The 23,811-nt window shown below is 44.4% G+C and overlaps 1 protein-coding gene across 1 annotated transcript in view; it reads right to left on the bottom strand.

Annotated features, from left to right (window-relative positions):
- Window positions 1-23,811, bottom strand: part of syn2b (synapsin IIb) — a 393,937-nt gene that overhangs the window by 27,575 nt on the left and 342,551 nt on the right. Inside the window, exon 9 of the mRNA XM_055648228.1 lies at window positions 21,809-21,911. Coding sequence (XP_055504203.1) covers window positions 21,809-21,911 — 103 coding nt within the window. The remainder of the gene's footprint in view (window positions 1-21,808; window positions 21,912-23,811) is intronic.

Consider the following 23,811-nt stretch of genomic DNA (forward strand, 5'->3'; position numbering starts at 1 on the left):
GAATCAGAGTACAGAAGCAGGGGGGGGGACCTTCCCAGGGACAAGCAGAAGAAAGGAAGGAAGTAAGTAACTTTTACTTATATAGCACTGTTTAAGTTAAATTGACACAAAGTGCTTTACATTAAATGAATAATAAGCACAAAAGAAAAGAAGTACTTCTGCAATCATCTAGGTTTCACTGGGTGCTTCCCTGGATAGAGATCTAGCAAATGTCTCCTGTTCTGACCCAAAGTAAGAACCTCATTTAGGCCCGCTGGAGGGGCCATGTCAGCGCAGGTATCCTCAGGGCCTGCGGCAGCACCTGTTTTCAGGGCTGCCTACAAATCTCACTCTCAGTGGAGGGGAGTGTGAGTGATCAGTAGGTAACTGATCTCGAATTAAAGTATGAACATACTGAAGCACATGCATATGGCCTCCAAAGCCAGCAGTTGGCAGAATATCCACACGCTACAAGTGCCGGCAAGGGAACAGCGCTATCAGGGTGACTTTGGAGAAACCAGCCGCCGAATCCTCTCTTCAGGTAAGACCAGAAGAAGGAAGCAAAAGCTGTCGGACCAATCAAGGTACCAACGACAAGCAAAACTTCATCAGTAGGCGACAACATACCCCACACCTCCATAGGGGGTAAGCGGTTCACTGAAACCGGTGGTAGCTTGAAAGCTGGGCACGGAAATATGATCAGAGTCGTCTTTCAAAGCAGACTCAGAATTATGGCCAGAATTGTCCTACAAGGCAGGCTCAGTATGATGAGGTTTTCAGACCAAGACCCAAGCAGAGGTCATGAGAAACATGGAATCCACACTCCCTACCAGTCCTACTCCCAATCAAGGAGAGAAAAGGAACCCGCATCAGGGGCCTTTGGGCTTACCACAAGACCACCGGTAGCCATGGAGGTAGGTGGGTCTGGGTTTACTGAAACAAGGGAATGTGGGCCAGTTACATGTGGGTAATTTTACTCTTGTGTTTTTGTTCAAAATGACAATAACATGAATTTCAGATCTGGTTTTAAAAAACAGATAACAACATGTGATTATTTTTACTGCACAACATACATAGGTTCCAAGGAGAGTTGGCTACAAGGCAGGCCCAGTATTTTGGGCAGGATTGCCTTTCAGGACAGGTGACAGACGGAGGATGTCACTTCATCCAGGTTTAACTCATTTGTGCAATACAGACTTTCAGAACAGCAATTTTTGTTACGGTCTAACAACTGTTTTATAGGAGCTTCCTATAAAGTGGTCACATGGCATGCATCGACCTCAAAGATGCATACTATTCGGTGTCTATTCACTAAGAACTACCAGGCATGGCTCTGCCTCCCAATCAGCTAAAGGATTGAGAAACCTACTCACTTCTTAGGAGAGAAAGCTCCAATTTGGAGGACAGAAAGGAAGAACTTGGAGGCCTTGTGGGAAAGATTGGTTGTCCAGTTTAAATTAAAATTGACATACAAGGGTACAAACCACCAGTAGCCATGGGGCAAACAAGGTGGGTATTAATTAAGCCTGGTTCAACTGAAACAAGGGATTGATGGAACAGCACACAAGGAACGAACACTCAGATTACATGCAGGGGCCAAATTGGAAGCTAAAAGAAGAAAGAAGGGCCAACAGAGGTCATTGTTGAATACTATGGAGACATAACGAACGTGAGATTGGAGCTCAAAGGAAAATTTTGCTCTTTGATGCTGTGGGTTCATGGAATGACAGGATTGACACATGGAATCATTCAGATCAGGTTTTCTGTAGCAATATGCACTCCGGTGGCTTGTTCAAATTCGATTGACATATATCCATTAACAATCGATAGATTAGAATTTCTTGGATTTGGTGTTTGCAACAGCGAGTATTATAACATGGTGACAGATGCTGGATCCAGAACGTTTACATGATGTGAATCAGACAGTATTTGGATACAATAACTACAGATTAGCCAACAGCCTGAGATCCAGGAGCAAAGGCAGTGGATGCTTTCTCCAAGGCAGGGGAAGAATGTTTATGATATGCTACTATTTGTCTCACAAAACAACTGCTCACCCATATCTGTTGCGAGCTAACTACAGTTGCAAAAAATTTGGGAACCTATGTCCAGCCAGTTAGGCAAATGGATATCCCCAGGACAACGTATTAACTTGTGTACTAATAACTGCAGATTTTGGTCCCAAGACACCATCAAGCTAGATTAACCACGAAGGAATTACCTTGTACAGATGGTTTAACAGGTCCCTATCACTCTGTACTATAACTATAAACTGCATATGCAGGCATACAGACTTTCAGAACAGCATTTTTTGTTTACGGTCAAACAACTGTTTTATAGGAGCTTCCTATAAAGTGGTCACATGGCATGCATCGACCTCAAAGATGCATACTATTCGGTGTCTATTCACTAAGAACAGGAGATATTTGAAGTTTAACTGGATGGCATGGCTCTGCCAAATGGGTTGACATCAGCTCCTAGACTATTGACTAAACTATGGAAACCAATTCTGAGTCTATTCAGAACCACATAGTAATGGCATATTTGGAGGACATTTTCATTTTGGAGTCACCAAGAATTGGCAGAAGCATCAGTCAAAGCAAACCAAAAACCTGTTTGAAAGAATTGGTTACCTCATCCATCCAGTTAAATCAAAATTGACACCTACAAGGGTAATTGATTTCCTAGAATTTACTAACAAAAACAGTAAATATGTTGGTGACTTCGCCTAGGGGCAAACAACAATATTAATTAAGCCTGCTATGACCTGATAGTCAAATACTAGCCATCTATCAGGCAAACAGCGAGTGTAATTGGCAAATAGTAGCTGCATTCCCAGCAGTATGTCACGGGCCTTTGCATGATCAGAATTTACAGCAAGCAAAGGAACGAACACTCAGATTCCATGCAGACCAAATTGGCAAAACTATGGACTGCCAACAGCGGCCATTGTTGAATAACTATGGTGGATAACGAACGTGAGACAGCCAGTTACGGCTGTACCCAAGAGCAGGGACTTCCTAGTGAACCCAGTTACAGGGAGTAATCGTCCACTACATGAACGTATTAACTTGTTGGTCTGCAGATTCTGAGGAGGCCATTTCAAGGCATAGGACTGTCCGAACAAATACAACACAGTTCAGATAACGGATGTCTTGGAGTTCCTATCAACTCTGTACTATAACTATAAACAAAGTTATAGTGCAATCTATTGTGCCAGAGGCGCACTCTCCTCCTATCTGATGCCGGAAGCAGGACACGGTTCAATAGGAACGCACCGCTTTAACAACAAAATTTGTGAAGGGAGTTTACAATTTAATACCTCCAAGGCTAAGATACACGGACACATGGGATGTGAGCGTGGTACTAACCCTACTTTGACAGTGGGGACCGCCTATAACTAACCCTGAAGTTGGTATGCTGACAAAGAGTCCAGACACTGCAAAAGCTACGGTTGGACTACATGACCACCAATATGAACAACATAACATTCCTAATCAGGAACCTGATAAAACAGAGTAGGCCAGGAATGCCAGGGATGGAGATCCAGTTCTTGGCATATCCAGAAGAACCAACGGTTGTGTGTGTGGTAACATACTAATACCACTATCTTGAGAGTTACGGAGAACCACAGAGGCTCAGAACAATCGGTCCTCATCAGCCATAAAAAAACACACCAGAAGGTGTCAATTCAAACCATCTCCAGATGGTCAAAGGAGGTAATGGCGGTAGCAGGAGTGAACATTTATATGGTTAAATCTCACTCCATCAGGGCTGCATCTACGTCGGCAGCAAGAGCTATGGACGTGCCCCTAGATGACATCTTAGTGGCTGCAGGATGGACGAATGAAATAACGGTCCACCGGTTTTATAACAAACTCATAACCGGACTGGGGGTGTTTGCACGTACCATTTTAAGTTCTGTCCCTTAGTTTCCCCCCAAGGTTGGGAGAGGTAACTAGTTTTTAAAACTTTTCTTTCATTTAAAACATCAGTGTCTTTACTTAACTATGTAATGTCTGAATGCTTTAATGATTACACGCATCCATGGTCAATCCATTCAGTGTGTGACGCCTGGATTCGTAACAGGCGTAAAATCACAGCTTTGAAATCTTCACGTAGTCACTCATGTGACTCCGAAGTAAAATAGTAAGATTAAATGAGAACTTACCAGTTTGAAGTTTGATCTTGATTTTATGAGGAGTTACGATGAGCGATTACGTGCCCACCGCTCTCACGCTCATAATATCAAGGTCATATGGATGTTCTAGTTTCTTCACAATCTTACTATTCTCAGGTCTTCTTTTTATCTGTGATTTAACACCGCTGCTTTGAAGATTGACGCGCACGCAGACGGACGGCCCTTCTTCATGTAATCGCTCATCGTAACTCCTCATAAAATCAAGATCAAACTTCAAACTGGTAAGTTCTCGTTTAATCTTACTATTGTAGTTCTGATGTACCTGATGCTGGCTCTAGAGAATGTCCAGATTTATCGGCCTTTAATCCATTCAATTTACCTAACACCACTTCCTGGCTAACCTGCATTTCACTCAGTTCCTCCATCTCATTTGCATCCGGTCCCCTGCTTTTTCCGGCAGATTAATTAAGTCTTCCTTAGTGAAGACAGAACCAAAGTAGTTATTCAATTGGTCTGCCATGTCCTTGTTCCCCAATGATCATTTCACCTGTTTCTGACTGCAAGGGACCTACATTTGTTTTAACTAATCTTTTTCTCTTCACATATCTATAAAAACTTTTGCAGTCAGTTTTTATGTTCCCTGCCAGTTTTCTTTCATAATCTATTTTCCCTTTCCTAATTAAGCCATTTGTCTTCCACTGCTGGACTCTGAATTTCTCCCCGTTCTCTGGTAGGCTGCTTTTTCTGGCTATTTATATGCTTAATGTTTTGTTTTGATACTATCCCTGCTTTCCTTTGTTATCCACGGATGCACTACCTTCCCTGATTTATTCTTTTGCCAAACTGGGATGAACAATTGTTGTAGTTCATCCATGCAGCCTTTAAATGCCTTCCATTGCATATCCACTGTCAACCCTTTAAGAATCAATTGCCAGTCTATCTTGTCCAATTCACGTCTCATACTTATCTCAAATTTACCCTTTTTTAAGTTCAGAACCCTTGTTTCCGAGTGAATTATGTCATTCTCCATCCTAATGAAGAACTCGACCATATTATGGTCACTCTTGCCCAAGGGGCCACGCACAACAAGACTGCTAACTAACCCTTCCTCATTACTCAATACCCAGTCTAGAATAGCCTGCTCTCTCGTTGGTTCCTCTACATGTTGGTTTAGAAAACTATCCCGCATACATTCCAAGAAATCCTCTTCCTCAGCACCCCTGCAAATTTGATTCACCCAATCTATATGTAGATTGAAGTCACCCATATAACCGTTTTGCCTTTGTTGCACGCATTTCTAATTTCCTGTTTGATGCCATCCCCAACTCCACTACTACTGTTAGGTGGCTTGTACACAACTCCCACTAACGTTTTCTGCCCCTTAGTGTTTCGCAGCTCTACCCATATCGATTCCACATCCTCCAAGCTAATGTCCTTCCTTTCTATTGCGTTAATCTCCTCTCTAACCAGCAACGTTACCCACCTCCTTTTCCTTTCTGTCTATCCTTCCTGAATATTGAATATCCCTGGATGTTCAGCTCCCAGCCTTGGTCACCCTGGAGCCATGTCTCTGTGATCCCAACTATATCATAGTCATTAATAGCTATCTGCACATTCAACTCATCCACCTTATTACGAATGCTCCTTACATTGAGACACAAAGCCTTCGGGCTTGTTTTTACAACTCTCTTACCCCTTACACAATTATGTTGAAAAGTGGCCCTTTTTGATTTTTGCCCTGGATTTGTCTGCCTGACACTTTTACTTTTCACCTTGCTACCTATTGCTTCTACCCTCATTTTACACCCCTCTGTCTCTCTGCTCTCACATTTAAGAAACCCACCACCTCTTATTCTCTGTTTATTATCTTTTTCTTCTTTCCCCCCTACATGTTGGGTCTGAGTGCTTCCCTTCTCTGCCTCACACACTGTCTACTAGCTTTCTCTATTTGAGTCCCTCCCCCCAACCGTTCTAGTTTAAAGTCTCCCCAGTAGCATTTGCAAATCTCCCCGCCAGGATATTGGTCCCCCTCGGGTTCAAGTGCAATCCGTCCTTTTTGTACCGGTCACACCTTCCCCAAAAGAGGTTCCAATGATCCAGAAACTTGAGACCCTGCCCTCTGCACCAGTCCTTCAGCCACGCATTTATCCTCCACTTCGCTCCATTCCTACTCTCACTGCTGCGTGGCACAGGCAGTAATCCTGACATTGTACCAATTACATGATGTTTTTTTTGTATTATATTATTTGGCATCTTCTCAAACGTTCACCTGGCCTATTGATCTTTTCCCAGAGTTTTTCTGTATCAGCCTCACAGCCCACACTGCCATCTAGCTTTAACATCATCAGCCAACCTCGATTTATTGTAGGTTACACAAAAAAGCTGGAGAAACTCAGCGGGTGCAGCAGCATCTATGGAGCGAAGGAAATAGGCAACGTTTCGGGCCGAAACCCTTCTTCAGACGGTACCCAGACTCGATTTATTGTACATGCTCATCCAAATCATCGATACGTACAGTGAACAACTGGAGGTCTCGCACAGATCCCAATGGCACACCAACTCGCCACAGCCCCCCAACCTGAAAATTAGTTATTCCTAAAAATTTTAATTGCAGAGTTGGGAATTATATAATGGTGTTCAAGAAGGAACTGCAGATGCTGGAAGATCGAAGGTACAGAAAAATGCTGGAGAAACTCAACGGGTGCAGCTGAGTGGTGTCTGATGTGACTAGCTCTGATACTTTCATCTTTCCTTCCTATTAATGGAACTCACTGTACTAGAACCTGCTCCCAGCAACTCCCTGTAATAATATAGTCAGTCAGTAGAAATATAAAACAATAGTAAAGGAGATCGGTTTGTACTTTAAATTGCTGTGAAAGGGTTTGGCAGGATGTTTGCTGAAAGAATGCCTGGCAAATTAGTGGGTTAAAAATTTGGGACTTCCGTGCTTTGAGTATGGTGAAGCTTTCAAATTCTTTACATGAAAGGGCAGTGGATACTGAGTTTTTGACTACATTCAAGGCTCGGATTGACACAACAATCCGGAGACATATTGCATAATGTAGAAGGAAAAAATTAAACTCTTCCCTCTCTGCCAACATATCCTTTTCTACAAAACATTCAAGTATGTCTTGCTGACCATCAGTACGGGAGCACATCAAGGCTGCGTGCTGAGCCCCCTGCTCTACTCACTCTATACACATGACTGTGTAGCCGGACACAGTGCAAACTCCATCTTCAAGTTTGCCAATGACACCACTGTCGTTGGACAAATTACAGATGGTGAAGAGTTAGAGTATAGAAGTGAGATCGACCGATTGACCAAATGGTGCCAGCACAACAACCTGGCTCTCAATGTTGGTCTTCTTCTTCTTGTGAATGAAACATAAACCAAAGGAATAGTTAGATCTCAAGCCGGGGTTGAGCAGGCAGGTTGTTGTCTCTGCGTCAATGTCTGCCAGGCCCTTGGTGGGTGGTAGAGCGGGCACTCAGAGATGACATGGTTGGCTGTCTGTTGTTCTGCTCCGTATTGGGAGACCCCTTCCACCCCTGCAACGGACTGTTCCAGCTGCTACGGTCAGGCAAACGCCTCCGTTGCCATGCAATGAGAACGGAGAGGTTGAGAAGGAGTTTCTTCCCAGAGGCAATTCGGACTGTAAACGCCTATCTCACCAGGGACTAACTCTACTGAATTTTTTTCCTTCCATTATTTATTATGTAAAAGAATATGTGTGTTATGATTGTGTTTATAATTTTTTTGGTTGTTTTGTTGTTTGTCTTTTGCACAAAAGTCCGCGAGCATTGCCACTTTCATTTCACTGCACATCTCGTATGTGTATGTGACAAATAAACTTGACTTGACTTGACTTGACTATTCACAGGCTGGGCTCTGACAAAGTGTCAGTAAGACCAATGAACTGATTGTTGACTTTGGAAGAGGACCCACAAACCTATTTATATCAACGGGACGATGGTGGAGAGAGTCAAAAGCTTCAAATTCCTGGGACACATATCTGAAGATCTTTCCTGGACCCAGCACACTGATGCAATTATAAAGAAAGCCTCTACTTCCCGAGAAGATTGCGGGGATTCGGCATGCCAGAGAGGAGTCTCTTGAACTTCTACAGGTGCACAGTTGAGAGCATATTGACTGGTTGCATCATGGCCTGGTTCGGCAACTTGAATGCACAGGAGCGAAGAAGACTGCTAAAAATGGCGAACACTGCCCAGTCCATCACCGGCTCTGACCTCCCCACCATCGAAGGGATGTACTGGAGCCACTGCCTCAAAAAGGCAGCCAGCATCATCAGAGGCCCACACCACCCTGACCCCACATTCATTTCATTCCTGCTATCGGGAAGAAGATATCGGAGCCTGAAAACTGTAATGTCCAGGTTCAGCTACAGCTTCTTTCCAACAGCGATGAAGCTATTAAACATTACAACCTCCAAATACACTCAGAACTACATAGACTTGGGGAGATTGGTTTTGTCTTTTTGTACTATTATTGTTTGTTTGTTTTGTGTGTGTGTGTGTGTGTGTATATATATATATATATATATATATATATATATATATATATGTGTGTGTGTGTGCGTGTGTGTGTATATATATATATATGTATATATGTGTGTGTGTGTGTGTGTGTGTGTGTGTGTGTGTGTGTGCGCGCGTGTGCGCTATCGCAAACCGTTTCTGCGCAAATAGAAAGACTGCGCAAACCGGAAGATAACACGATCAGAGTTTTAGTTATGTATAGATAGAAGGTAGAGATAGATATATGTGTGTGTGTGTGCGTGTGTTTATATATATATATATATATATAAACACACACACACACACACATAAGCACATATATTTTGTACTAGACTAAGTGGGACCCGTTGGGTCCCAGTCATGCGGGAGGTCTGGTCCACCAACGCAACCCGTTCCCCCAACGCAATAGTCCACCACTCACCTGTTCCCCCAATGCAACCTGTTCCCACAACGCAATATTCCATCACTCACCCATAGTCCGAGCACTCCCCGAGCAGTGACAGGGGAAGAGACTAATCCACGCGGCGCTGCCTGGCAGGAGAAGAGATCGATCTGCGCACGTGCGTTTTTAAAGATTTTTAACCCTTGCTAACTTTTACAACATTCAACAGATCGGAACAAAACTAGGTGAACTCGCAGCACAGGAGAACGGTGAGTGAACTGGCGAAAATCGTAACGCTATCGCAAACCGTTTCTGCGCAAATAGAAGGACTGGGCAAACCGGAAGATAACACGATCAGAGTTTTAGTTATGTATAGATAGAAGGTTGAGATAGAAGATAGAGATAGATAGATGGATAGATGGATAGATGGATAGGTGGATAGGTGGATAGGTGGATAGATGGATAGATGGATAGATGGATAGATGGATAGATAGTATATATATGTATATGTGTATAGATATATATATATGTGTATGTATAGATATATATACACACACACACGCTCGTATGAAGACAAACTGTTTACATTTATTATATTGTTTACAGTGTACTATGTTTACATGTTGAGCTGCTGCAAGTAAGGATTTCATTGTTCTGCTTGGGCCATATGACAATAAAACATATGACGTTTGAATAATACTGATGACAGGGATTATAGCAAAAGTGCTTTACTCTATATCAGCTGCTTGAATATGTTATCTTCTCACTTTGTAAGGCTGGTTAGATATATTTACCTATTAAAATCAAGGACAAGATTTTAAAACAACAGTATTTACTTCCGCAAGTAAAAGGAATGAACAGAAAATACATCAAACTTAAACCTAATAAATAAAATATTTAATATGGCACCCATTTTCCTTCAAGCATGAACTTTAAAAATATGTTTATTTACTTGTAGCCTGTTTCTGTTACTGTTTAATCTGGCCTAGCTTTTTGACAAGTTCCAAAAATGAACCTTGTAAAATGCCATCTGCTATTAGAGGCTAATTGTCTTCACAATTGTAACTGGCTAATTATTTATTTTAGCTATAATTCTGCAATTTGAAGTTTCTGACTGGACTTGCTGATCAGAACACGTGAGCCAATGAATAAACGATGCATCCTTCTTAAATGACGCAGATGAAGACATTAATCAAAGCTGCAACACCAAGACCAAACCTACTCTTTGCTCTACACAAGGCGCCCAGAGAACATCTGTACTTGGTCAATGTGTGATTATTTAGAGGTCCCCTCTGCAATATGTGTGTGTACACAAGGGTTGTAGCCAAATGCACCAGTTGGCTTCATACGCAGCTTGCAACACCAATCTCCCACTGTAGCGGCCCTCCTTCAATGGGTTCCTTTTGGCACAGAGCCTTTTAATTAACCTTGCTGGCAGATGCAAACAGTTTTTAATGTTGTTGGCTGCAAAGAGTCCATCAATATTAAATGGTCCCCAAATATTAAAACACAGAATGCTGCATTCCACAACATGTTATTTCCTGTGTATAATGACCCAGTTATAATGCTTGTTAAACCCCTCTGATCCATAACATGGAACTGTGGTAAACATTACAATCTCAACATGTTTGACAGATATTCTACAACTGCAATATGACATAATGCCAATCATGCTGTAATCTTTCTTCCTTAGACCTCCATCTTTTACCTTCCCTTGCTTTTATGGACATGTGCAAGATTAGAAGGTTGTTTGGCCATTTAAATATGATTGTCGCTAATGCCCTTCAATACCCTGCACTGGCTTTCTCCCCATGTCCCTCAATCCCTCTAGCATTAAGAAAATTATAAAACTCTTTATTAAAAGTGTAGGAAGGAACTGCAGGTGCTGGTTTAAACCTTAGACGCAAAAAACTGGAGTAAAGGCGGGACTGGCGGCATCTCTGGAGAGAAGGAATGGGTGACGTTTCAGGTCAAGACCTTTCCTCAGACTGATCTTGCTGCTCTTCTCTATGTGCCCAGCTATTATATCCTTTGTAATGAATCCAGCATTTACCTCCAATGATTTCAGGCTGACCAGTCTGGGTTCCTTATTTTCCCTCTACATCCAGTTTGTCCATTTCTTTTCAAAATGTCTAGGATACATTAGCTTTAAAAACAACAACGAAAGCAATTGTCCATCTGCATCTCTGAACCTACATCCCCTGACCAGTTAAAGTTTTTACAAATGGAAGGCATTAAAATTGGCCGTTTCCACACCAAACAGGTGAAGCAAATTGAGCAAAAAGCAAACCGCTGGATGGACCCAATGGAACAGGCAGCATTGATGGAGAGTCATGGACATGGTAGTTTGGGTTGGGACCCTTCTTCAGACTGATGGTGTAGAAGGTAGCGGGTGGGCAGAGAGATGTGATGGGACGGGATGGGGCAAGAGGTGGATTCTGGTGAGGAGAGGCTGATGAGTCAGGTGGGAGAGAAGGTTTGCTCAGAATTCCAGCATCTGCAGATTCCTATGTCTCTCGATGGAGCTAATTATTGTGTTTCAAAATTCAAGAATGAACTTGTTCACAACTATATTTTTGTCATTAAATAAGCCAGCTACCTAGTAATTGGTCAATGCCTTCTGAACAATTTAATAGCACATTAGGCCCTCTACTTTGTATACTACAAAGACTACACTCCATAGACGTACAGGTTTGTGGGCTAATTGGCTTGATAAAATCGTCCCTAGTGTGGGCAGGATAGTGTTAGTGTGCGGTGATCGCTGGTCAGCATGGACTTGGTGGGCCGAAGGGCCTGTTTCCATGCTGTATCTCTAAACAAAACTAAACTCAACTACTGAATAGGCAGGAAGGAACTGCAGATGCTGATTTAATCTGAAGATACACAAAATGCTGGAGTAACTCAGCGGGACAGGCAGCATCTCTAAAGAGACGGAATGGGTGACGTTTTGGGTCGAGACCGGAAGAAGGATCTCGACCCGAAACATCACCCATTTGTTCTCTCCAGAGATGCTGCCTGTCCTGCTGAGTTACTCCAGCATTCTGTGTCTAAACTACTGAATATGTCTGCATGTTGCCAGCTTTTGATTTCTGACTCTATCGGGAAATTGGCGTGGTTGATGTGAGGAAAGAGCAAGGGATAAAATAATTGCACATTCTTTTGACCTACAAAAAGAGATAGGTTATGGAGGGGGCTTGATGTGAGAAGGATTTGCTGTGTGACAGGCTAATCGGGGGCAACAGTCCGGGTAATACGGGTGTGGGCATCTCCAGTGGTTCCTTCCAAGATGTTGTAGCTGAGCTAGGGATTTCTGGTCTCAACCTTTTCAATTCTGATGAGTACATTGGGAAAGTAGTGCCCCATTTCAATCTTATATGAGGTAGATAACTTCCTTTTGAGATACAATTGATCCTTTACAGGAGATGGAGAGTGTAGTGAAGGGTCAAGATTACTTGATGGGTACTGATTGTGGATGATCAACCATGATCACCATGGTGCTGGCTCAAAGTGTCAAATGGCCTACTCCTGCACCTCTTGTCTATTGTCTATTGGGTAGCTGGAGATCAGTTGCTGTGAATATTCAAGGACAGGATCAGAAGTCATGAGGTTGGAGGTAGGTTTTCATTGGTAATTTTGGGGACATTGACTTTTCAAATTGAGGTAGGTTAGCCATGTGCTTCTCACCTTTGGACAGCACAGGACCTGGCCAGGTACCTCAGTGGGATAGTATGTCAAATCCACAATAGACCTCCTAAAGACACTTGAAGTCTTTGTGCAACTCATGGCCAATGATACCCAGTAACATTTCATCTTTCATTGAGATCTAATCATGGAAGGCAAAAAAGCATGATTGTGGCGGTCCCTGGGGGGTAGGCCACTCCTTGGATCATCCCCCTCGACGATTGAGGGACAGGGGCGTAGGTCTGCCATGGAGTTTACCGGTCGACTCCCGAGGGGTAGAGATAAGAGTGTCGGTGTGTGTTCTTGAACTGTTGGAATTAAAAAGCTTCTTTTGAATCCGCCTGGCGTTCGGTCTTTTCCTGACCTTGACCAGGCCACTACACTGGTGACCCCGACTTCGTTCATCACGCGTCGTGATGGATAATAACGCTTCAGCGGTTTATGGACTGCGTGTGCCGCGGATTGGACTTTGTTTTTGTGTACCTGAACGACATACTCGTGGCCAGTCGATCGCGGCAGGAGCACTGCACCCACCTCCGTCAAATGTGTCAGCGTCTCAGCGATTTCGGTTTAACTATAAACGCGTCCAAGTGCTGTTTCGGGGTGACGGCTATCAACTTCCTCGGCCGCCGCGTGACTGAACAAGAGGTGGTGCCTCTGCCGACCAGGGTGGACGCTATTTGCAGGTTCCCCCGTCCGACCACAGTTAGGGGCCTGCAGGAATTCGTGGGAATGGTCACTTTCTATCACCGCTTCCTGCCATCAGCGGCTGCGATCATGCGTCCGCTTTTCAACCTGATTGCTGGTCATCGCAGGGAGGTTGATTGGTCCGTGGAAGCAACAGCGGCATTTGAGATGGCTAAGCAGGCACTGGCTGAGGCCACAATGCTCGTCCACCCACGAGAGGATGCCACGACCGCCTTGACGGTGGATGCTTCGGAGATTGCGGTTGGGGCAGTGTTAGAGCAGCTCATTGAGGGTTGCTGGCGGCCACTTGCCTTCTTCAGCAGGCATTTCAGTGGACCACAGCGTCGTTACAGCGCCTTCGACCGTGAGCTCCTTGTCCTATATCTCGCCGTACGCCATTTCCGCTATTTTCTGGAGGGGAGACCATTTACTGCATTCACGGACCACAAGCCACTAACCTTCGCGTTCGCCAAGGTATCAGACCCGTGGTCTGCCCGGCAGCAGACGCAGTTGGCGTATGTGTCCGAGTACACCACCTCCATCCGGTTCGTTGAGGGCAAATTTAACAGGGTGGCCGATGCCTTATCAAGACCTGCAGTCCACGCGGTTCTCCAAGTCGGTGAGGGGATTAACTATTCCGACCTGGCAGCTGCTCAGCTGGTCGACGAGGAGATGGCTGCCTATCGTACAGCAGTTTCGGGCCTGCAGTTGGAGAACGTTGTCTGTGGTCCTGGTGGTACCACGCTGTTGTGCGATGTCTCCTCTGGAGTTCCGCGACCCATCGTCCCCATGGCCTTGCGGCGCAGGGTGTTTGAGGTGCTCCATGGCCTTGCGCATCCCTCCATCAGGGCAACAACGGCCCTGGTAGCCTCCCGCTTTATGTGGCACGGGCTGCAGAAGGAGGTTGGACATTGGGCGCGCACTTGCATCCCATGCCAGACCGCCAAGGTGCAACGGCACGTGCACGCGCCATTGCAGGAGTTCCCCATTCCTCATAAACGTTTCGACCACATTCACGTGGACATCGTGGGGCCGCTGCCGTCGTCCCAGGGCATGACGTATATATTCACCGTTGTGGACCGCTTCACGCGGTGGCCTGAAGCCATTCCGCTACAGAATTCCACCACAACTACCTGTGCTCGAGCATTGTTGGCGCACTGGATCGCCCGGTTCGGGGTTCCACTGGACATAACATCCGACCGGGGGCCTCAGTTCACGTCAGAGCTGTGGTCGGCCATGGCACGCCTCCTGGGTGTTCGTCTGCACCACACGACAGCGTACCACCCGCAGTCGAACGGCCTAGTGGAACGGTTTCACCGACAGCTTAAGGGTGCCCTAAGGGCGCGGCTCACTGACCCAGACTGGGTAGACGCTCTACCGTGGGTTTTGCTGGGGATACGCACCGCACCCAAGGAGGATTTGGCCTCCTCCTCCGCTGAGTTGGAGTATGGGTCTCCGTTAACGGTGCCTGGGGAGTTCATCCCGCCGGCACGTGGCCAGGTGGAGCAGCCTTCAGAAGCTCTGCAACGTCTTCGGCAGACGGTGGGCAAGCTGGCGCCAGTGCCCACTTCTCGTCATGGGTCCTTCCGTCTGCACGTTCCCTCTGCTCTGGAGGACTGCCAGTTTGTTTTTCTGCGCAGGGATGCACATCGGACACCTCTACAGCGGCCGTACGAAGGGCCCTTCCGGGTCTTGGAACAGGGCTCGTCGACGTTCGTCCTGGACATGGGGGGTCGGCGGGAGACTGTTTCAGTTGCGCGGTTGAAGCCAGCACATATCGATATCGATCGGCTGGCGCTGGTAGCACTGCCCCGTAAGCGGGGGCGACCTCTGTCTAGGGTACCTCCTCCTTTGGTTACTTCGTACCCCGCACTTGTTGATCAGGCGCCTGTTCCGGGTCCGAGCGTAGTGTGCACCCGGTCTGGCCGTCCTGTCCGTTTCGTACCTCGGGTACTTGGGGGGGGTCCTGTGGCGGTCCCTGGGGGGTAGGCCACTCCTTGGATCATCCCCCTCACCGATTGAGGGACAGAGGCGTAGGTCTGCCATGGGTTTTACCGGTCGACTCCCGAGGGGTAGAGATAAGAGTGTCGGTGTGTGTTCTTGAACTGTTGGAATTAAAAAGCTTCTTTTGAATCCGCCTGGCGTCCGGTCTTTTCCTGACCTTGACCAGGCCACTACATGATGCTGATTGATGCATTTACTGAGCCAACTTCTCCCATCCTTGGAGAGAAGGAATGAGGGACATTTCGGATCGAGACCCTCCTCAGGACTTGCTGTCCCGCTGAGTTACCCAAGCTTTTTGTGTATTTTTTCGGTTTAAACCAGCATCTGCAGTTCGTTCCTACACATCTCCCGTCATTTATGAATCCTTCTTATTTCTTTTCGGCCAGACATGTACGTTTGCAGGTTGCCAAACTTGAACGGACAGGGCATGTGGAGAGCATTTTCATCTCTTTTCCCCCTCATTCCTCCTCTCCCTCATGTTCTCACCTTTTCTTTTAGCCGTGTGACACAAACAGAAGAGTTATTTTTGCTCAGTTACTTGCAGCACAGTATCTCTGTTTAAGGGATGTCCCAGTATATTCGGCCAGAAGGAATTTTACATAGTAACCCAAAAAGATAGCAACATTCCCACGCAAGTTGTACTACTTATTTGTGACAACATTCGTCAGAGTCGGTTCAATTTCTTATAAAATAAGACAACAGGTTCATGTAATTGCTATCATATTTAAAAAAAGAAGCTTGCAGGATAAACATTGTGAGCAGTGGAGAACAATCTGTAGAATAATTAGTTTCCAATCTCAATGGCCCATTTCTTTGGGCAAGATTATTATACTACAAGAAAGCTTGGAGCTTTGAAAGAGAAAATAATAAAGGGCCTGTCCCAATTTCACGACCTAATTCACGACCTCTGTTGAGTTTGCCCTTGACTCATACTCGCAGCATGGTCGTCACGAGGTCGTAGGAAGGTCGTAGCAGGCCATGATGTTATTTTGTAGGTACTCGTGGCATCAAGTAGGTCGCGGCATTTTTCTAGCTTGATAAAAAATGTCCACGAGTAAAAAAGGTCGTGACTTAGGTCGTGAAAGTTGGACAGGCCCTTAACATTGTTACAACGGATGAAGTCCAGGATTTGTTTCTCATGATAAACATCTCATGCAGAAGACTTTGTTGGATCTTGCGGCTGTTTTAGTTTAATTTAGCTTAGAGTGGAAACAGGCCAACCGGGTCCGTACTAACTTCGTCGATGTGTGCGTTGTTTGCCTCTGGTGGCCTGTGTTAGTGTTAGTGTGGCAGGATAGTGTTCTGGTGGCAGGATAGTGTTAGTGTGCGATCGTCGCACACTAACACTATCCTGCACACTAACACTATCCTGCACACTAACACTATCCTGCACACTAACACTATCCTCACACTAACACTATCCTGCACACTAACACTATCCTGCACACTAACACTATCCTGCACACTAACACTATCCTCACACTAACACTATCTGCACTTCACCCACCATCCTCATCTTTGGACACCCTGTGCGTAGGGGAGAGGGTAGGGCTGAAGATGTCCTGGTTGGGTTGCTCCTGGGCCTGGCCAAGATGGCCATCCGCGAGTCACGGCGCCAGGCGGCGGAGGGCTCTACCCGGGCCAGCTGCCTGCCCCTTTTCCGGGGTTACGTCCGTGCCCGGGTGGGATTAGAAAGGGAATACGCCCTGTCTGTGGGCACCCTGAGGGAGTTCAGGGACCGCTGGGCTCCGCAGGGTGTTGAATGTATCCTCAATAAGGATTGTATCATAATTGTATAATAGTTTATTATGGATATATGTTTGTATTGTATTTATGGTGGTGGGTTCTGGCTTGTTTTATTGTAGTGTAATATTATTTTTTAATAATTGAATAATTTTTTTAAAAATTAAAAAAAAAAAAAAAAAAAAAAAAAAAAAAAAAAAAAACACTATCCTGCACACTAACACTATCCTCACCCACTAGGGACAATTTTACACCTATACCAAGCCGATTAACCTACAAACCTGTACTTCTTTGGAATGTGGGAGGAAACCAAAGATTGGGCAGTCACGGTGGGGCTGTGGTAGAGTTGCTGCCTTACAACAAATGCTGCGCCGGAGACCTGGGTTCGATCCCGATTACGGGTGCTGTCTGTGCGGAGTTTGTGTGTTCTCCCGGAGACCTGTGTGGGTTTTCTCCAAGATCTTCGGTTTCCTCCCCCATTCCATAGACGTACAGGTTTGTAGGTTAATTGGCTTGGTAAATGTAAAAATAATTGTCCCCAGTGGAGTAGGATAGTGTTAATGTGCGGGGTCGCTGGTCGGCGCGGACCCGGTGGGCCGAAGAGCCAGTTTCCGTGCTGTATCTCCAAACTAAACTAAACTAAACAAAAAAAAGTCTCGAAGATCATCCACACGGGAGAACGTACAAACTCCGTACAGACAGCACCCATAGTTGGGATCGAACCCGGGTCTTTGGTACTGCTAGCGCTGTAAGGCAGCGATTCTACCACTCCACCACCGTGCTGCCTTAAATTGTTAGCTTAATTTCCAGAACCCAACTTTTCCACCAGAAGCAAACAATGCACACATATAACAGAAAACACATTTAAGTGTTGAGTGAAATCTATAATAAGAAAATAGCATCAACTCATTGCTGCAGTTCTAGTTGGCATTTTATTTTAGCATCTTCAGTGTACTATTATATGGACAATAATGAAAGGGTTACTAATTTATGCAAATAATCTGATTAGCCTAACCAAGCAATGAGTGAACTGTCATATTTGGGAAATAATGAAAAATTAGTAAAGCAAAATGAACTAATTGGCTAAATGAACCTGCTAATGATGTAATATGGAGGAAAATATGCTGTTTGAATGACAGTCCTGTTGCAAGAATATTCATTTGTAATAGGTATCATTTGGTTTTATTATTTCTGACCTTTTTCATTAAACTGATAGTTGATTATCCACTGCACATCTACCTGCGTGTGATATGCAGATGTTTCTTTATCCAATACATTTGAATCCATGGAGTGTGTGCGCAATCAATTGAAGTGTCTTTCTAATTAAAAGCTGATTAAGGATTAAAATAACTGAAGCATGCAGGTGGAAACGTGTAAATGACTGTAACCTGTACTTAGAGTTTAGAAACATAAGCAAAAGCAAATTAAATTCCAAGTGTGCTCCCTGTTGATCAATTTTCATCAATACCATAGGGCATAAGAACCATTTCATCCACAAGTCTACACTAGCATTCATGCACCACCTGAGCCTTCTCCCATACTTCTTCATCCAACCCTGTCAGTGTACTTTTCAAAACTCATCAGAGGTCACATACACCCAGTAATGGATCTACCATGGAAAATTACTGGATTAATTTTTTCATGTGCATTGGAGGTACTTCTGAACCACATCTGCATTGACCATAGATAGACACAAAATACTGGAGTAATTCAGCAGGACAGGCAGCATCTCTGGAGAGAAGGAATGGGTGATGTTTCGGGTGGTGACCCATCTTCAGTCTATCTGATGCTGTCTGAAGCACTGAGTTGCTCCAACTTTTTTGTGTCTACCTTCCTTAAAGGGAATGATTGGCATCTCCAGTTTTGTTTGATGATGAAAGGGAGAGCAATGGAAACTGTGGATGAAAACTCGGGGAAAGATTTGACTCCCTGTGATATGCACAGGGCCTGATGTTCACACATTGCAGGGCTTGTTTCGCCTGGACCCACCGTTTCCAGACTTGTAGATAGCCACAAAATGCTGGAGTAACTCAGCGGGACAGGCAGCAACTCTGGAGAGAAGGAATGGGTAACGTTTCAGATCGAGACCCTTCTTCCTGAAGGGTCTCGACCCGAAACATCAATCATTCCTTCTATCCAGAGACGCTGCCTGTCCCACGAGTTACTCCAGCATTTTGTCTCTGTCTTTGATGTAAACCAGCATCTGCAGTTCCTTCCTACACATGGTCGGACTTGTGCCTGGAACTAGGGACCAATTTTAAGCCAGGGCAAATGTTTCACATATGCCAAATGCAATTTAAAAGAGCTCTTTTAAAGAATTTGCAGGTTGTTGCTGTATTTTCCCTAACGCAGCTAAACTTTCCCTTGTTTGCCTGGAAGGAAATATTTATCAATAATCAATTGGTTATTCTTCATAACTGGATTTTTTGTTTCATTCAATTGTTTCTTTTTAAAATCCCATTACTACTTTTAGTTTTAGACAAACACATTGTAATCGCCTACAGAGTTATTTTCAGCATCCTGATTTCCGTAGCCTCGATGATTGGACCTCATTGAAACTTTGGAGGATAATGGTGAAATAGAAAGTGAATGTATAACACAAATGCAAAACGTTTCTACAGGTGCTTACGTACCGCAGAGAGTTAAGATTAGCACATTTAGCGATGATTAATATAAGCTCAGCGGAGATAATACAAAAATGACACAAGAGATCACTAAAGATAAAATTATTAAATGTAAAAGGGGACGAATGACATGGAAATAGTGAAAGTGATTTTAAAACTCTGTCTAACAATAATAATAACATTACACTTTATTATCATTGTAAATACATACAACGGAATTTCAGGCGCACTGCACGAGCGGAACTCCAACGTACCATATAAATAATAACGACAATGGAAACAACAAAAACGGCAAGAAAAATGTCGTCATCAGAATGTGCAACATTCCTCAGTATAATGTTGTGGCACTACAAAATATTGGCTATGAGGGGTGTGTGTTCAGTTAGGAGTTCAGAATGGTGATGGCCTTGGGGTAGAAACTGTTTGTTAATCTTGTGGTGTGTGATTTGATGGCCCTATAACGCTTTGCTGAGGGCAGAGGGGCAAACAAGTGATGCGCGGGAATGAGATGAGTCCTTTAGGATGTGTGATGCCTTTCGCAGGCAACGAGAATGTCAATGACGTTGACCAAAAGACAATGAAGGAATCGTGATGTATGATTAGGCTAGGGTGGCATGTGACTTGGAGAGGAATGTAGAGATGATGGCGTTTCCAGGAATCTGCTACCTATCCAGACGGTGCTGCGAGCAGATTTGATTGTGTCCTGCTGAAGGAATTCTGTTAAATTGCAACCGAGCAGAGCCCCGTATGAACAAAAGTGAATAGTTCTCATGCTGTCCGTGCAGTGGAGGAGATTCATCCCAAGTAACAGCATGTAGGTGAGCCAATAGGAGGCCAAAAGAAGGATGTGCTGGCTCTGGAGAGGGTCCAGAGGAGCTTTACAATGCCAGGAATGCGTGGGTTAACGTATGATGAGTGTTTGACGGCACTGGGCCTGTAATCGCTGGAGTTTAGATGGATGAGGGGAAACCTCATTGAAACTTGCCGAATAGTGAAAAGCTTGGAAAGAGTGGATGTGGGGAGGATGTTTCCACTAGTGGGAGAGTCTAGGACGAGAGGTCATAGCCTCGTAATTAAATCACATTCCTTTATGAAGGAGATGAGGAAGAACTTCTTTAGTCAGAGTGTGGTGAATCTGTGCAATTCTTTGCTACAAAAGGTTGTGGAAGCCAGGTCAATGGATATTTTTAAGGCAGGGATAGATAGATTCTTGATTAGCACGGATGTCAGGGGTTATGGGGAGAAGATGGATCAGCCATGATTGAATGGCAGAGTGGACTTGATGGGCTGAATGACCTAATTCTGCTCCTATCACATAATCTGATGACCAATGATAAATTGTTGGCGGATTATGGAGATAATGTTGCAGAGAATGGAGGGGAAGTCTGTTTTGGTTATGTTCGGGCTATGTTCTGGCTGTGGTTGCTTTGATGGCAGGTCTCACTGAGTTTAAAAACGGGTAAGCAGAGAGGCGAGTTGTGCATTTCACAAGAGTTGTCTTTGTGCTGCTACATGGCAGTGACCTGATTGCAGCGATTCAGGCGTGGAGTTGCAGGGGCAGGTTTGGGAGAATACGCTCAATATGCTAGGAAAGAAAAAGGAGATAATAATTTATGAGTATGGAATGTTGGTGCTTCAGGGAATGTCTGAAGTCAGCAATTTGAAATAAATAAGTACTGCTGAATGGCCAGGAATGTAAATAAAAGAAAACATCGATCGACCTTCTATTGATCTCACATATTGAAAGGTATGCCAATCGCATCACTTTATTTGAATGATTTATGATAAAGGAATCAAAAGATATGAGGATCACACGATTGAACTAATACGAAGCAAAATAATTTCTAATGTGCGATCTATTTTATTTGCTTTAGAATGGTTATCTGCATTTTCTTTTTTTTAAACTGTCTTCAGACTGAAGGAAATACATGTATCATTGGCTTTAGTATTTAGATGGTACAAAATAAATGGTAATTAATTGATTGGACCACTACATGGTTTGTTTGGACTTGTGGCATTCTCTGTCCTTACCTCAATAATATAATCCTTTCCATCCTTTCCATGGACAGCCTTCACAGCACAGATTTCCAATCCTCCAAACATTTCGGAACAGACATCGACCCAAAGCCTGTACCTATTGTAGGGGGGGAAAAACAATTGGTGACAGCCATACCTTTTATTTTAACTAGGCTACATTTTAAAGCTGATCACAACCACTTGAGCAAAGAACATCCAGAGCCACCGTCAAGAAGTGTTTTCACACCCTTCACCGAATTCTTACAAGGATAGTGTAAAGGAGGCGTGCGTGGGTTCGAATCCCACTTCTGACACCATGTAAAGGAGTCTAGTCTGACACACTATAACCTTTACTAGAGTCAGGACAAAATAGCACATGGCACACACGTGCACCCAGTACTGTCTAGCGCTGCACCCAGCCTTCAGAATGTACCAGTGACAAAATGGAGGATGCTGGAGGAGAAGGGACGAAGGAGATCACTTCGGTTATACTGCTGTGTGTTGAGTTTCTCCAGCATTTTTGTCGATTTTGCAGTGGGTAATGGTGAATGAGGTAGATAACTATACCTTAAGTATACATTAGTTAGATACAGTGGTTGCATGCATAAACCATCTACAGATAGTAATGCGCAACACAAATCTAAATTCAGGATCGAACCCGTGTCTCTGGCGATCACAGTTATACTGGTGTGAGAGGGTGTGTTAATGGTGATGAGGGGGCTACATTATAGGTTGGATAGTAATGGCAACACAAATCTAAATTCAAATCCGATTCTGGGTTGGGTGGGTGGGGGGGGGGGGGGGGGGGGGGGGGGGGGGAGACGGGACGGGACGAGAGGCAGATATATCTCCACTTTCCTTTTTTCTATTTTTTTAAATCTTTTATCTCTATTCACTTTTCGGCCACACTGCTCTGGTAGTCTAGGGGTCTTTTCTATCTGCTCTTTCAAGCTATCTTTTCATTTCTCACTTTTTCCCTCTCTTGATCTCTCTATTTCCTTTTCTCTCATTTTCAGGTTATAAGGTTAAAAATCAAGCTGTACGATAATTGTATAATTTGAGATGCCGAATGTTTTATCCTAGTACAATTGCCTCCAGCAAAAATTTAAAAAAAAAGTGTTTTCTGCCTGCTCATAAAATTTGTAAAATAAAATAGCATCAAACGCCACTTCTAAGTTTTACAGCTCTGGTGTATAGAAACAAGGTCATAAGGTCATACATGACAGGAGCAGAATTAGGCAATTCTGCCCGTCTAGTCTACTCCACCATTCAATCATGGGTGATCTGTCTCTCCCTCCTAACCTCATTCTCCTGCCTTCTCTGACCCCCATACTAATCACAAATCTATCTCTGCTTTAAAAATATCCCTTGATTTGGCCTCCACAACCTTCTGTGGCAAAGAATCCCACAGATTCACCACCCTCTGACTAAAGTCATTCCTTCTCAACTCCTTCCTAAAGGAACGTTCTTTAATTCTGAGGCGATGACCTCTGGTCCTTGACTCGCCCATTAGTGGAAACATTCTTTCCACATCTACATCTACATCTGAAGAAGGGTCTCGACCCAAAACGTTGCCTATTTCCGTAGCTCCATAGATGCTGCCTCACCCGCTGAGTTTCTCCAGCATTTTTGTCTACCTTCAATTTTCCAGCATCTGCAGTTCCTTCTTAGGTAGGTTTACAAGGTTAATTCCCGGGATGGCGGGACTGTCATATGCTGAGAGAATGGAGTAGCTGGGCTTGTACACGCTGGAGTTTAGAAGGATGAGATCTCATTGAAACATATAAGATTATTAAGGGTTTGGACATGCTACAGGCAGGAAACATGTTCTCGACATTGGGGGAGTCTAGAACCAGGGGCCACACTTTAAGAATAAGGAGTAAGCCATTTAGAACGGAGACGAGGAAACACTTTTTCTCACAGAGAGTTGTGGGTCTGTGGAATTCTCTGCCTCAGAGGGCGGTGGAGGCGGGTTCTCTGGATGCTTTCAAGAGAGAGCTAGATAGGGCTCTTAAAAA

Source organism: Leucoraja erinacea, chromosome 16 (assembly GCF_028641065.1).
Source record: "Leucoraja erinacea ecotype New England chromosome 16, Leri_hhj_1, whole genome shotgun sequence".
Lineage (NCBI taxonomy): Eukaryota > Metazoa > Chordata > Chondrichthyes > Rajiformes > Rajidae > Leucoraja > Leucoraja erinaceus.